General features: G+C 42.9%; 1 protein-coding gene across 37 annotated transcripts in view; it reads right to left on the bottom strand.

Annotated features, from left to right (window-relative positions):
* Positions 1-1,242: 1,242 nt before the first annotated feature.
* LOC121547350 (neurexin-1a) overlaps positions 1,243-16,116 on the bottom strand; it is a 51,571-nt gene continuing 36,697 nt past the window's right edge. For 7 of the 37 annotated variants that reach the window (XM_045209825.1, XM_045209835.1, XM_045209827.1 and 4 more), the window contains 9 exons: positions 15,805-15,978; positions 15,433-15,459; positions 14,656-14,775; positions 14,352-14,533; positions 14,015-14,186; positions 12,941-13,030; positions 10,243-10,553; positions 4,470-4,548; positions 1,243-4,016 (listed from right to left, as the gene is read on the bottom strand). In XM_045209825.1, coding sequence (XP_045065760.1) covers positions 3,712-4,016; positions 4,470-4,548; positions 10,243-10,553; positions 12,941-13,030; positions 14,015-14,186; positions 14,352-14,533; positions 14,656-14,775; positions 15,433-15,459; positions 15,805-15,978 — 1,460 coding nt within the window. In that variant the 3' untranslated portion in view covers positions 1,243-3,711. Of the gene's footprint in view, positions 4,017-4,469; positions 4,549-10,242; positions 10,554-12,940; positions 13,031-14,014; positions 14,187-14,351; positions 14,534-14,655; positions 14,776-15,432; positions 15,460-15,786; positions 15,979-16,116 lie in introns of all 37 variants that reach the window. The other 30 variants (XM_045209836.1, XM_045209838.1, XM_045209841.1 and 27 more) reach the window with 10 other exon arrangements.

Here is a 16,116-nt window from a genome sequence, read left to right as displayed (position 1 = left end):
TGTGTTGACTGTATATATTATAAACTGTAATACTGTAACTAACCAACAATAACTACAGTGTAGTAACTATGAACCCTTCATGTCCCTGCCCTGATTTCCGTGTTCAATCAGCAACACATCTCCTCCGTCAATGTTTACATGCACACAGTTGCTTCAGCAGTGCCTTCACTCCTCTTTTCCCAGAAACTCATCACTCCTTTCTTTTTCCATCTCTCTGGTCAGCAGTGTGTGTGCATGAGTTTGAGAGAGAGAGGGAGAGAGTGTACGAGAGCGAGACAGAGTGTGTGAGAGAGAGTGTGTTAGAGAGAGACAGAGAGATTGAAAGAGGCTGCTGTTTCTTCCTGTAGTGGTGTGTGTTTGTGATGATGGTCACAGTGTAACATAGACCTTGGGAGACGGGGTTGATAAACTGTTCACTTATCCACCAATCCCCTGGATACTTTCCCTAACCCCTACCCTTTGTCCCCTTCCCCTAACTGCAGATGATCTTGTGGATATCTAAATTAAATAGGTAAATCAAAATCAATATAGAAATACAGTAACTCTTACTGTAATACAGTAACCTTGCTCTCTGATAGGCTGGATTAAATCACGTATACCTTTCCAATCACTTAGTCCCCTGTAGCTTAGTTGGTAGAGCATGGCGCTTGCAATGCCAGGGTTGTGGGTTCGTTTCCCACGGGGGGCCAGCATGAAAATGTATGCACTCACTAACTGTAAGTCGCTCTGGATAAGAGCGTCTGCTAAATGACGTAAATGTATAAGCCGCTAGGGAGTAGGGTGTAATGTGTTGAGGCTAGCAGTTAGGGGCTGAAAGAGGACCTGGCTGGGACCAGTGAGTGTGTTTAGTCTGTGTGTCTGAGGGGAACAATGTGGACATAACGTTCTCTCTAACACTAAAAAGGGTTCCTAAATGGTTCTTCGGTAGTCCACATAGGAGAACCCATTTTGGTTTCAGGTAGAACCCTTTTTGGTTCCAGGTAGAACTCTTTTGGGTTCCATGTAGAACCCTCTGTGTAAAGGGTTTTTACATGGAACCCAAAAGGGTTCTACCTGGAACCAAAAGGGGATAAAGAAATAGTGTTGTGCAGGAAATTTGTAAAATAACTTCACTTGTGTAATATTTTTTAATAGAAGAGAATAGAATAGAATAAAAGTCAAGGTAACTTCACTTGGGTAATATTTTATTGACTCGTTAGATCTTCAAAACTATTTTTCATAATAAAGTTCCACTTTATGTTCTTCAAAGAACTGTAACAATAAAAATAAAAGTAAAATACTGTAGAAAAATTGTATATATATATATATATATATATATATATATATATATATATATATATATATAAAATTAAAAGGCTAAATGAACACTTAGATGAAGAATACCACAGTTCAATGCTCCTCCTTTACTTCAGATAGAAACAGAGAGGAGAAAGGGAGAAAGAGAGAGAGGAAGAGAGGCGTCGACTAGAGGGAGAGAGGAACAGAGAGAAATAAGAATAAAGGGATAGATAAAGAGTAGGAGCGAAGGAATCAATTAGTTACATTTTTCTGGCTAATTTTTAGGTTTTATCACTATGTCTTTAATGCTTTATGTCCCGCCCCCAGTCTGATTCCCATGCATGTGATTGGTTGGCAATATTGCTTGGAAGACCTGGGGGAGCGTGCTTGCTGACAGGAGATAGAAATACAATGGCCAGATTAGACACTATGGAGACTACTGCCTGTTCTGGACAGTGAATTTCTATCTGTTCTGTTCTTACAGTTGGTATGTGTCTCAAATTACACCCTATTTCCTGTTCACTACTTTTGATCCACGTAGGTTTAGGGTTAGCAACATAGGACTCTGGTTTAAAGTAGTGCACTATTAGAGGAAAAGAGTGCCATTTGAGACCTACACAGTCTTACATGCACTGAATGACATCATAGTCACACCCTCAACCTTCTCCACAGAGCCCGCCCCCCACCCCCCCCACCACTCCTGCCTGGCTGGGATTGATCACCTGGACAATTAGCGGGACAATCAACCAATGTGAACACACAGGATGCTCGGAGAGGGAGGGCCAATGAAAGTAAAGCAACTCAAATTATATTAGCCAATGGCATCATGAACAGCTCTATCATTATAGAAACACATGATAACACTTAATATTCTGTTTTCGATTATTTTACAGACATTTTTTTTTAAAATATAAAACGTTCATCAGAGCACGTATAGTCGTCTATAGGACAGGCTTTAAAACAGGGCTGGCCCTGTTGCAGGGGACATACCCAGCCTTTACACCAGGGTTACTCACTAAACCGCAACCCAAATCAAACACACCACCCTGGCTCTCAGAGACCATGGAGCCTGGTCACACTCTGTTAGTCAGTTGTATCTGCTGTGTGTTGGAGGCGATGGAAAGTTGTGTACAGCATTTGTCCTGTCTTCTTATTGATGATTGCTATATGATGTTAGTTCTGAAGTTATCTTATCCTGTTATGTGTTGTCTGTCTGTCACTATTAAGCCCAGTAATAATTGTCCCTCGGGTGTAAATTAAGTTTATTACATTGAAGTGAATGTATATAAGCCAGGTAGTAGTTTATTATCATGTGGTAGGCTTTGGTGAGCCAGGTGGTTGGTTATGGTTGTGGTGGGTTTAGGAGTAACCCATGTAGTCTCTGCTCTGTTAGAAACACATGGAGTAAGATAATTCAACGTGCAACAATTTCCCCAAAGAGTCTAAACTGCCCACATGTTCATCATCATTCTTCTTTTTCTTCTTCATCGACTTCAGCATTATCATAATAATATCATCATTATCGCAGATATCATTGCCACCGGTCAGTGATGAAGCTCTGGTAATGAAGCTCTGGTGGTGTTGTAAGAGGTGTGTGTGTATGTGTGTGTGTGTGTTATGTGTAGGTAGGTAGGTAGTTCTGGTGTCTGGTCTCCTCTCCAGAGTCAAAGTCTCTCTTGTCTTCATAGTCTTGGTGGGTTGATACAACGTTGTAACGTACGTTGTATAAAGTTGTAAAATAAATGTCCCAGCAACACTTCAAACACACACAGCTCCTTTTTCCACGTACACCCCCTACTCCGTCCCTCCCCAGCAAGTCGGCAAACAGAGCCACCATGGCAACCCTGGTGGTTGTGACTCTTCCTGTCTTATTGCCGCGGTAATGTCCATTCTGCTGACTGGTGGGCTGGGGTTAGGGGCAGGGTTCAGGTAATCTGGTGTTCCCCCATTGGACAACACCAGCCTTACACCCAATTGTAACTGAGAGTTTATCAGGGTGTTAATCTGGATATACTGATTGTGACTCCGTATGAAAGAAGACTAGCGTTCTCTGTGTTCTTTCCCAGTCTACAGGACAGTTTATAGCAGGGAGAGACAGGGGACTGGTCCTTTAAAATAACTGCTCTTTACTGGTCCTTTACTTGTCATAAACTGGTCCTTTACTAGGAGTCTATCTGGTGGTTCCTCTGCTTGTTATACCGGTTAATCTGGTCGAACACAGGCCTCACACAGAGAGGCTGTGGTTAGTGGTTATTATTACTGTACAGTATGGGTCTCTGCCCTCATGACAGTCTCTTTGTCTCTGTGTGTTTTTCTTTTCTTTTCTGTGTGTGTATGTGTGTGTCTCAGAGCATGTCCTCCTGTATGTGTGCATATGTCTGTATAAGTGTAGATGTGTATATATAAATGTCATTAGGGTGTCCCCCCCCCTCCTCACACGTAGTACTCCTTATCTTTGTTCTTCTTATTCTTGGAGATCTTGGCGATGCCCAGCGGCTTGTCCTTGGTGCTGCCATTAGGCTGGGTGGCAGAGTTACTGATGTAGTTGCGGCTCTCGTCCACGTGGTACGAGCCCTCGTCGCGGTTACGGTACTTATACATGGCGTAGAGTAGGATGAGGATGCAGAGGGCGGCGGCTGCCACGATGCCCACCACCATGCCTGTGGTGCTGCTGGACTCCCTCACTACCTCTGATGTCCCCGGGAACGGTTTGACCTCCGGGAGAGGGGGGTGGGCTGCTGGAGGGAGGATGAGGGGAGAGGGGAGGGAGAGGGGGATAGAGAGAGTTGTCTGTATAGTCTAACGTTTTCCTCCATGTTAGTTGCCATCATTGTCCATCATCTTTCTGTTTAGTCTGGCATTGTTTTTGCTTTGGTTTTTGTTTCTTTGATACTGTAAAGCGTCTGTGGATTCTTGAAAAGCGCTATAAAAATTCCATGTATTATTATTATTAGTATTATTAGTATTATTAATGGAAAAATGAGATAGGACAGTGCTCTATAGTTTCACTTGCACTACAGAATGGAGTGCAGCAATTCTGCAAATGTGTGATCGCAGGGTAAACCTTCTGCTGCACACTAAACCAAAATGTTTCTCTAGTCTACTAGCCAGACTGTTAGTGTGTCAGGGTAGTAGTGTGGTAGTATAGTAGTAGTATAGTAGTAGTTTGTACTGTATATGGTATATATTACCAGAGCTGGGGTCACATGGGTCAATGTCCTCGTCATCACTGGGACACTCAGCTGACGCCACCAGCAGGTCGTCTGTTGACTGGAGAGAGACAATGTATCATTAAACACACGCTATTGTTTTTTTGTAATATTTATTAATCACTGTATCCTTTTATGTTAATGTTATTTACATGTTAAGTATTTTCAGAGAGCTCCTCTCATTCTGCAAACAGAACACAATAAAACGCTCATCTTGTAGTCAAATACATTTCGATTTTCAGATTTTCCAGATGCATGAACATGACAACACCGCACACAGTATTCACACATACACTGTTACTGCCCCGAGTCCTGGCAAACTTCCAAATTGTGAAGAGAGAGGCGGAGAGAAAGCGAGAGAAAGGAAGTGAGAAAGAGAAGAGGCGGAGAGAGGTGTTAGTTACGAGCTGTGAGCTAATCACAAGGGATCACTTATCCATCCCCTCCTCTTCTCTCCTTCTACCTAAATTCTACCAGCAGGTTAAATGTGCAACCAGAGGAAAAAAAACTTTAGACCACCTTTACTCCACACACAGAGACGCATACAAAGCTCTCCCTCGCCCTCCATTTGGCATATCTGACCATAACTCTATCCTAAGCATAAACTAAAGCAGGAAGCACCAGTGACTCGGTTAATAAAAATGTGGTCAGATGACGCAGATGCTAAGCTACAGGACTGTTTTGCTAGCACAGACTGGAATATGTTCCAGAATTCTTCAGATAGCATTGCGGAGTACACCACATCAGTCACTGGCTTCATCAATAAGTGCATCGATGACGTCGTCCCCACAGTGACATACCCCAACTAGAAGCCATGGATTACAAGCAACATCCGCACTGAGCTAAAGGGTAGAGCTGCCGTTTTCAAGGGTCGGGACTCTAACCCGGAAGCTTATAAGAAATCCTGCTATGTCCTCCGACGAACCATCAAACAGGCAAAGCGTCAATACAGGACTAAGATAGAATCGTACTACACCGGCTCCGACGCTGGTCGGATGTGGCAGGGCTTGAAAACTATTACAGACTACAAAGGGAAGCACAGCCGCGAACTGCCCAGTGACACAAGCCTACCAGACGAGCTAAATCACTTCTATGCTCGCTTCGAGGCAAGCAACACTGAAGCATGCATGAGAGCATCAGCTGTTCCGGATGACTATGTGATCACGCTCTCCGTAGCCGATGTGAGTAAGACTTTTAAGCAGGTCAACATTTTCAAGGCCGCAGGGCCAGACTGATTACCAGGACGTGTACTCCGAGCATGTGCTGACCAACTGGCAAGTGTCTTCACTGACATTTTTCACATGAGCAGACCACCATAGTCCCTGTGCCCAAGGACACTAAGATAACCTGCCTAAATGACTACCGACCCGTAGCACTCACGTCTGTAGCCATGAAGTGCTTTGAAGGCTGGTTATGGCTCACATCAACACCATTATCCCAGAAACCCTAGACCCACTCCAATTTGCATGCCGCCCCAACAGATCCACAGATGATGTAATCTCTATTGCACTCCACACTGCCCTTTCCGACCTGGACAAGAGGAACACCTATGTGAGAATGCTATTCATTGACTACAGCTCAGCGATCAACACCATAGTGCCCTCAAAGCTGATCACTAAACTAAGGATCCTGGGACTAAACACCTCCCTCTGCAACTGGATTCTGGAAAAGAAGAGGACTGAGCACGCCCCCATTCTCATCGACTGGGCTGTAGTGGAACAGGTTGAGAGCTTCAACTTCCTTGGTGTCCACATCACCAACTAACTATCATGGTCCAAACACACCAAGACAGTCGTGAAGAAGGCACAACAAAACCTATTCCCCCTCAGGAGACTGAAAATATTTGGCATGGGTCCTCAGATCCTCAAAAAGTTCTACAGCTGCACCATCGAGAACATCCTGACTGGTTGCATCACGGCCTGGTATGGCAACTGCTCAGCCTCCGAACGCAAGGCACTACAGAGGGTAGTGCGTACGGCCCAGTACATCACTGGGGCCAAGCTTCCTGCCATCCAGGACCTCTATACCAGGCGGTGTCAGAGGAAGGCCCTAAAAATTGTCAAAGACTCAAGCCACCCTAGTCATAGACTGTTCTCTCTGCTACCGCACATCAAGCGGTACCGGAGCGCCAAGTCTAGGTCCAAAAGGCTTCTCAACAGCTTCAACCCCCAAGCCATAAGACTCCTGAACAGCTAATCATGGCTACCCGGACTATTTGCACTGCCCCCCCCACCCCCCTCTTTTACGCTGCTGCTACTCTGTTTATTATTTATGCATAGTCACTTTAACTCTACCCACATGTACATATGACCTCAATTACATCGACTAGCCGGTGCCCCCGCACATTGACTCTGTACCGGTACCCCCCTTTATATAGCCTCCCTACTGTTATTTTATTTTACTGCTGCTTTAATTAACACTTTTTTTATTTTAAATTTTTCTTTAAAAAACTGCATTGTTGGTTAAGGGCTTCTAAGTAAGCATTTCACTGTAATGTCTACACCTGTTGTATTCGGCGCATGTGGCAAATAACATTTAATTTGATTTGATTTTTCTGGCCCTTCCTCCTTTTCCTATCTTCTCCCTCAATCCCTCCCACTTTCTTCATCCCCATCTCTCCTTCCTCCTACCTTCCTACTTTCCTCTTTGTATTGTGGTCCACCTATGTGCTGATTGCTGATCTCTGAGGACTGTGTGTACATATATAGTATATTAAGGTAACTGTAATACAGTAACTAACCAACAATAACTACAGTGTATTAACTATGAACCCTTCATGTCCATGCCCTGCTCTCTCTGTGTTCAATGAGCAACACAAGTTGGGAAGATGCTCCTTTGGCCAACCCCCCCGCCTCCTCTTACTCACTCTCTCTCTATACTTCCTCTCCTCCTCCACCCTTTCTCTCTTTGGCAGCGCCCTCTCTCATCTCCTACTCTCCTTCCTGTTGCCATGGCAACTCTAAGTTCAGGCCGTTAAAATTAAGGGAGTGTTTCGCTGAGAGACCTGAAACACTGACACTCACCACCAGACAGAAAGAGAGAGAGAGAGAGAGAGAGAGAGAGAGAGAGAGAGAGAGAGAGAGAGAGAGAGAGAGAGAGAGAGAGAGAGAGAGAGAGAGAGAGAGAGAGAGAGAGAGAGAGAGAGAGAGAGAGAGAGAGAGAGAGAGAGAGAGAGAGAGGTAAGTAATGGATATAGGGAGAGAAAAAGAAAGAGCTATGTTGGGAGAGAGACAGATGATAGAAGAGAAAGAGATGAAGGAAGAGAGTGATGGAGGGAGAGAGGGACAAAGGATAAGGAAAGCACAAGAAGAGAAGGAAGGAGACATCAAAGTGTTGCAGCTTAAGTTAACATCATGATAATCAAGTGTGCATATTCATGAGCTAGTTAAACATCGCCCGCTGAGAAATGTGTGTGTGTGTGCATAAGCGTGTGTTTGTGTGCGAGAGAGTGTGTGTGTGTGCGTGTTTTAAACCCACACTGAGAGTCAGTGGTGTATTAAAATGGGAGTGTGATGCATTGCAGTAGTCATAACTAACCTCAGTACGGGGACTGGAAAGAACAGCAGAACCAAATATAGAACAGGTCTAGAACCCAACATAGAACGGGACTAGAACCCACAAAAACCCTCACAAAAAATCTATACAAATACATTTAGCGTAATGCATCCCAAGATAACAGAAATACAGCACTACAGAAGTCTAGTAAAAAGCACTATACAAGCTAACCTCACATGAATGACTACATCAGCCAGATACATCTTGCAACGATGTGATAGATTTCACTTTTGCTAATTAGACAATCAAAAATCCCGGGAGAAAAGTAAACATAACGTTGTCTGCTTATAGGGTGCCCATGGCCCCAATTGCCTGAACGTGATTGATCAAGAGCAACTGTAAGCAGATGTGTATGTTTAGATCAATGCTTTTTCAATACCTGTAACTCTAACCCTCCATCTCTCTGCATCAAGCTGATAAATTATTTGACTAATGACTCCAACTCATTCTAGACTCCAAATGGAACTGTCTCCTCAGCTAACCTCTACTCACATGTCAATAAAACTACAGACCTGTCAATCAAACCACAGCCCTTTAAGTTGTCAATTAAAAGTGAGCCAAGTCTGTTCCACTGATGCACACTCACACTCCTGAACAATGCATGCCAACATCTTCCTATAGCCTCATCTCTTTTTCTCTCCGTCTTCCATCTCTCCTCTATAGCCTTATCAATCTAGCAGCGATGCACGCCGCCTTCCAGCACAGATGAATAAAGAAAGGAAGAGAGTGAGAGATAAAGAAAGAGGGGAAGAGAAACCGAAAAGGAAAGAGACAGATAAAGAAAGAATGAAGGAAAGGTAGAGATGAAGGAGACAGATGGGATCATGCTGAAGGAGTAAAATCAGTACCTGAGCAGCCGAACAATGCCAGCGAGCGTCCATGCCTGCCTGACTGCCTAGCTCACACATAACACATAACACACACACTCACACACGGTGTACACACACTGCTCTACTGCTTCCGCCGTACAGCCATAGTTCTACTTTAACACACACACACACTCTGTTGGCTGCAGCTCTGTCAGCGCGGAGACAAGAGGAGACTACCTATCACTGCTGAGAGAGAGAGAGTGCGAGGGAGACAGAGAGAGGGAGGAGACTGAGATTGCTACAGTTGCTTCTACCCATATAACAGACGGACGGACGCACGCACACGCACACACAAAAACACACACGCACACACACACACCGATAACATCAAAACTAAACTGAGCAGAGTGAGTCAGAGCAGACTGTAGCGAAAAACAGAGCCATGCAGCACACACACTCTTTTGCATTATTAGTAACGCAGACTTCATAGGAGAGAGTCTCACTACACTCAGGGCTGCAGGAAGAAACACATAAAACACACTCAAACTCACACACGCCACACGCACACACACACGCCACATATACACACACGTCACGCGCACAAGCGCGCACAGTCACAAAATCGATGACATGCTCTGATCCATCATTAAGTGGTTTCACTGCTCCTCCCTCTGCTGCAACTGACTGTAACTAAGTACAGCCTACATGTTACCTCTATATGTTTGTGTGTGTCCATTAACACTTGTTGAATACAGCTTGGTTGCTAGGTAACCCCAGCAGTAGATCAGTGTTTCTTATTAAACACACACAAACTGCAATACACACACACACAAGCATGCACACACACACACACTGCACCATATCGAGCATACATTCTGTCTGACCTAGTTCCCATCTTGGGATATTGACTCATCTGCAATGCTCTCTGCAAACCAGTTACACCACCAACTACACACACGCATGTCTGAGGTGTAAAAAGGAACACAGTGTCTCACTCCATCACTCAAACCCACCATCTAGCCATCCATCCATCTATATATATTATTGATGCCTGAGGCTCTGCATTCCATTATTTATGTCTGAGGTATCTGGCAGCCTATACACAGAGGAGCTATACACTATGGAGCATGAGAGAGAGAAAGAGAGAGAGAGAATACCTAAGAGGGTTCACTATCTCCATGGCAACTCACATCATTGGAAATTATTCTTTTTCAGAGTGCGACAGACTATTTGATAATCCAGAATCCCTCTCCACACACAAACTAAGAGAGCCTGTTCATCATAACCTCCTGACTGGTAATAGCAGATACAGAATATAGTATCTATATCTGTGAGGTTATGAATAGCTTAGTTAGCCTGTTTATGCCTTAGTGTCATAGTTAGTTTCCTACCTGCTGCGTAGTTCCTCCTCCTTGCTTCCTGTTTGTGGCGGTTGTCGTGGTGATGTCGCCGGCATTGGCGGCAGGGTCTGATCGGTTTGCCCCGGCGGCAGCGCTGGATTGGGGCGTGATGGAGGAGGGCATGTCCCCAACCAATCGTGTGCTGCCCTCCAGGCGGATGTGGGCGTGTCCTTCGGCGGCCATGTTGAGTATCTTCAGTCCGTTGTAGTAGAGACCGGCCATCTGACCCTGGAACTGACCTGCTTCCTTTCCTCTTCCCACCGTCACTGTCGTCTGGCTGTTGAAGATGGTCAGCTGGCGGCCTGGACACACACACACACACATACAGACGCATACATAGGAGTCGTCGGTGTGATGACAATATACACGTTAATCGTAATGTTAGCGTGTTGTAAGTATGATGTGGGACATGACCAAAGGCTGAGATGTACTGTGGAATGGGGGGCTGGAGGAAGAGAGGAGGAGGAAGAGAGGAGGAGGAAAAGAAGATGAGGAAAGAGGATGAAAGGAAGAGGAGGATGAAGAGAGAGGACATGAGATAGCTGAGAGATGGTTGCTCTGGAGACGCATCAGGAGCAAGTCATCATGTTGATCAGACATATCGATTGATTTCCCACAAATATGGTTATTACAGCCTTATGAAGCCCTAAGAAGCCTAATGAAGCATTATACAGCCATATGAAGCTCTATGAAGCATGCACAGGTCATAGCTCTGTCTCTGGTCACTGTTAAAGGGACTTCAGGTATTTAAAGGAGCTCTGCTGAAGTTTAAGAGGTTAATACAAAAAACAGTGCATTTAACATCTCTCAAGTCTTACAAGTAATATCTGATTATGAACTTTACTTTGACTATACAGATTATGATGTTCAACATTGATATATGTGGTAGCACTTTATAATAACTCTACGTAATAAAGCATTTATAATGGATTAGTAAATAGTTTATTCATCATTTATTCATCATTACTCCCACATTTGTACATTTTAGTAACCTAGTTATTCACAAATTTATAAACAACTTTTAAAGTATTTAGTAATGATTCATAAGATCATTCATAAGATGTTTAATATAGGTCCTTATAAACCATTTACTAATTATTAGTTAAGTCTTTCTGCATGGCCTCATCTAAAGTGTGGGCTATTTATACTTTATAAATACTTTATAAACATTTTGAGTGACCAGTGTAATTTCTCACAAAAAGACGGACATGCCATTGGTAGACATTCCAGCAGTGCTTGATGCTCCTTAAGGTCTCAAAATGGCCCCTAGAACATATGAGTGGTTAAACAATAAGCACTAAAGAGAGGATGTTTAAGAAAATATATTGAACATTTTATTCCAAAAGTCACACTATTGTAATAGTGTGATGTGTAACTTCAGACACACCTTATGTTGAGTAAAATAATGTTTTTTGTCTGAAAATGGTAACATAAGCATTTCTTGGCAGTGACTTTTCTACCAAAACCAAAGTGTTGATTGCAGTCACTCCTTAGAGCAGTGTAATCTCATAATTTGGTCAGCTGCGTGGGTCCATACATGTTAGAAATTGGGAGTTCCAGTTTGCTAAATCGCCACCCGCTAATTTCCCCACATGCATGACGCAGTCAAAGTTTAAGTACCGCTTTCACCCAATCCTGGTATGGCCAAATAATCAGTGATCAAACACCGGAACTACTGCTGCTCAATAGATTTTACGCACAGAATCATTCCATGAGAGATTAAGAGCAGCCCATAGACTGCTTACGAGGTAAGGAAACAAATATCTGAATACATAATTTTGCTGAACTATACAATTACGTTTAAAAAGTTACTACTTTTAAAGGCCCAGTAAAGGTGCAGCCAAACAAAGCCATGTGTGAAAATAGTCTGTGGTTAAAAGACTGAAGCACCGGAAGAATTTAAAGGTCCAATGCAGGAACTTTTATCTCAATAAAGCCTAAAATCATTTATGGGTAACAATGTACCTGTTATCAGTTTTCCCCTCCCCATTCAGACCACTCCCAGACAATCCTAGCTAAATTCTTGCTTGAGAAATTTGTCGTTGCTAAAAAGCTATTTTTGTTTATTTTTGACCATTTTAATTGAAAACAATCACAGTAAGGTACTTAATTGTTACCCAGAAATGATTTGATATTGAGATAAAAACGGCTGCTTTGGACCTTTAAGGAGCATCAGGTACTGCTGGAATATCTATGAATGGCTTGTCCATCTTTTTGTGAGAAATTACACTGGTCACTCAAAACATTTATAAAGTATTTAACTAATGATTAGTAAAGGGTGAATAAACTATTTTCTAAACCATTATAAATGCTTTATTACGAGGAGTTATTATTAAGTGAACCCTTTAAATGTTTACAATTGGAGAAACAACATTATGACAGAATCTTAATAAAGCACTTTTTATCTGTACTAGTTTCACATTTATTCAGATTAATCTTTCCATTGTCCCTTTAACCTGGTTTTATCAACCTTTCTATCTACAGTTTACAGTGAAGTAGTGTATTACAGAACAGTACAGTTACACTACAGTTTACACAGTCTGACAATATTACACTCTAACAGCTACTATAACGTTTAAACTTAGTTATGGATTTATAATTTTAGATGTTAGTTGATGGTCACAGTTTCAACTTGCTTCAGGTTGACTTTTAAGCTGAAAGTTTTAAGTAATTTTAATGATGTTTTTACCTTTGTCGAGTAGCCAATCGTCAACTACTCGACCGAGTCGATAGGGGATTCTCTGTCTAGCGATGGCCAGGCGCTCGTTATCAATGTTGCCTTTAATTTAAAGATGAAAACACAGTAATTACGCACATCAACACCTGGCACAGGAGCTGGACAACAAAATAAACAGCCATGAAGAGAAAGTCAAAGTCCTGACCAAGGTCCTGTTAGTCGGTCCAAACATTGTTGCTGTGTCATTAATTTCAATAAGAGTTAGATTCAGGAGCAGCAACCAGCGAGCGGACATTGACTTTCTGTTCATGGGCTTTAATTTAAAGAGACATTTAAACAGTTAATTAACATCTGACAGACAGGAGACATCTCATCTGACTGGGTTTAGAGAGTTTGATAAAACAAAATAATAATAACGATAATCACTGTTAAAGCTAACAGATCAACCCTCATACACCTCTCTGTCTAGTGTTTAGCCTTTTAGCTAACATATAACTAAATAACTCTCGAAAATATATGATTACTACTTTTATATAAAAACAACAACAAATGTTTAAAAACCCAATGCAAAAAAAAATACAATCATTTTTTCTCTTCGTTTTTTCCCCCAGTCTAGTTTACTCAGAAAATGACATTTTTATTGTGTTGCTGTTTGGCCAAATGCCCCAATGGCTATTATTTTATTTTTTTAAATAAAACACAACTGCTACTTGTATTAAATGTTTACATGGTTCATTTATGTATCACACTATTTAACATAGCAACATCAATGACCAGTCAGTACAGACTCCCTGGAGTAAAGGCAACAGGGGAAGTGTTACTACATATTTCTTTTTTATGTTTTAACAGGAAAATTACATCATAACATAGACATTTGATCTTCAGCAAGTCATAACACAAGTCGTAATAGTAACGTAGCTATGATGTAGTAATAACATCAGTAACAGCAACATTACAACATCCTTATATTAAAACTGAAAGAAACAGTTACGATATATAGTCACTTCCTTTTATTCAGGAAGTGAAGCGAAGCCCTTTAGTGTGATTGGCTGTGACAGGCAGGTGTAGGCTGTGGTCGGTCCTTACCTGAGGGGTAACGCTCTATGATTGGCAGGTCGTCCAGCTGCAGGGTTGCGTTGCCTCCGCTGCGGGTAAACCGAACTATGTGGTACTTCCCATCATTAACGAATTTAGCAGTCTCTTCAATGTTGATGTCATCTGTTCCCACGTTAAACACTACTCTAATATTTCCTTTATCCTGAGGAGTGAAAAATAGAGACAGAGAGAGAGAGAGAGAGATTGAGGGACAAATAGGGATAGAGAAAGAGGATAGGATAGGAAGGGAGAAAGGGAAAGAGTTATAGTTGGTAGTGTAGCAGAGTGCTGGTTTGTAGAGGCAAGTGTTAAACAATGTAATTCTTACTATCTGTAGCTGTAGATAGTCCCCCAGTCCCGAGGCACTGTCGACCCGTAGCAGCGTAGCGTGTTTCTGCTGTGTGCTGAAGCCCAGCGCCAGCCGGTCAGCCCGTGTACTGGGGCGCTCGTTAGGAGGCCAGGTGTACACAATCACACCCCCGTCACGACCAAAGATATATGTGGTCCCCGCTGTGGACAACAGATTTACATGACTTGTTGTCAAATGAGCCGAAACAGGATGTAGTAAACAGGAAATTGAAAGTAGTAAACAGGAAATAGGACATAGGAATAGAAAAAAATAATTGACTCACCGTCATTGCAGAGCGGTCCTCCGAATGATGTCATACTGCAATCACAGCTAAATCCCTCCCACTGCTGCAAACACACGCCCTGATTGGAGCAAGAGTCTTCCTGACAAGTAGTACTGGGACCTGGAAAGACAAATCCTTTAACTTCTAAACGATAAAGGCTAATGTCAACCAGAGGCTGCTGAAAGTAACAAAATAATCAGAATAAGCCCTTAAAAATGCTCTGGTTAAATCGACAACAGCCCAGAGAACAAACATTAATTCAAACATTTTTGTGAATCATTCCTTTAAGAGTTGATCCTCATTGAAAATGAATAGCACTTTTGGATTGTTGAATTGGAATTCCAATTCACTGGACATCCTGTAGCTGTCCATGAGGTTGGCCAGCACTAGGTTAGATACAGGGAGGGAGGGGTTAAACAGAAGAGGGTGGGGTTAGAAGCAGGGGGTGGGGTTAGAATCATGCTTCCAAGTGAAGGAGGTGAAGGTTGTGTGGTCTAAATTAAACAGTAATGGTGTCACTGAGGGGATGATGTCACTACGGTGACCTGGACAGGTCACGTCAGAACACACCACGCACACATGCACCCACAAGTGTAACCGAGGTTGCTCGCGTAACGAGTACCCTTGCCTGAGACCTGAACACATGCGTTAGCTGAGCTAATGTCTAAACTTTAGCTTAGTAGGCTAACACAGACTTATGGTGCGCAGGAGACTCAGGTTCGAACCCAGTCGATCACAAGCGCACACAGACACATACACGCACACACAGCGATCTACCTTGCAAGTCAGCTTTCATCAATGCAACTTTTGTCAGCCGAAAACAAAAACAAAACAACAAGCAAAATATTTTAGATGGTTAGTAAAAACAAAGCATAGAAATGCCTGTAAAAAAACAAACAAAAAAACAGAGAGAGCGAAAGAGAAAGAAAGATGGAAGAAAAAGACAGATGCCAAAGCAAGGGGGATAATCTCCAACATAATACAAATAGCTGTTAGCTGGAGCAAGAGCGAAAGAATTAGTTAAAAAAAAGATGCTATGATATGCAATGGTAAGGAGAAAGTCCTGGTGTGTGTGTGTCTTTCTATACTTTTTTTTGTGTCGGTACTCATGGTTTGTGTGTGTGTGTGTACCTGTGTGTGTGTGTGTACCTTCACAGCCCCTCTCCACTTGTCCGGTGGTAGCTAGAGCATCGGCCAGCAGGTCGGGTAGTTGGCCGTTGAGGTCAATGGTTGCTAAGCAACCCTGGAAGCCTTCGCGGGAGTGGACGAGCTTGGGAAGGTCCCGGTACATCTCCTTAGCCACTCCCCCTACGTACAGGTCACCTATAGGAACACAGCACAACTTGAGTGACAGCTCCATGCACCAATACCTGTCTCTCTCTTAGCTGACAATACTGCCCTCTGCTGTTAGGGAACAAGGGCTGAGGCAGAGAGATTCCATAGTAGTAGAAGGGTAGTATG

The sequence above is a fragment of the Coregonus clupeaformis genome, chromosome 31 (assembly GCF_020615455.1).
Source record: "Coregonus clupeaformis isolate EN_2021a chromosome 31, ASM2061545v1, whole genome shotgun sequence".
Taxonomy (NCBI): Eukaryota; Metazoa; Chordata; class Actinopteri; order Salmoniformes; family Salmonidae; genus Coregonus; species Coregonus clupeaformis.
This window is presented reverse-complemented; position numbering and strand designations above follow the sequence as displayed.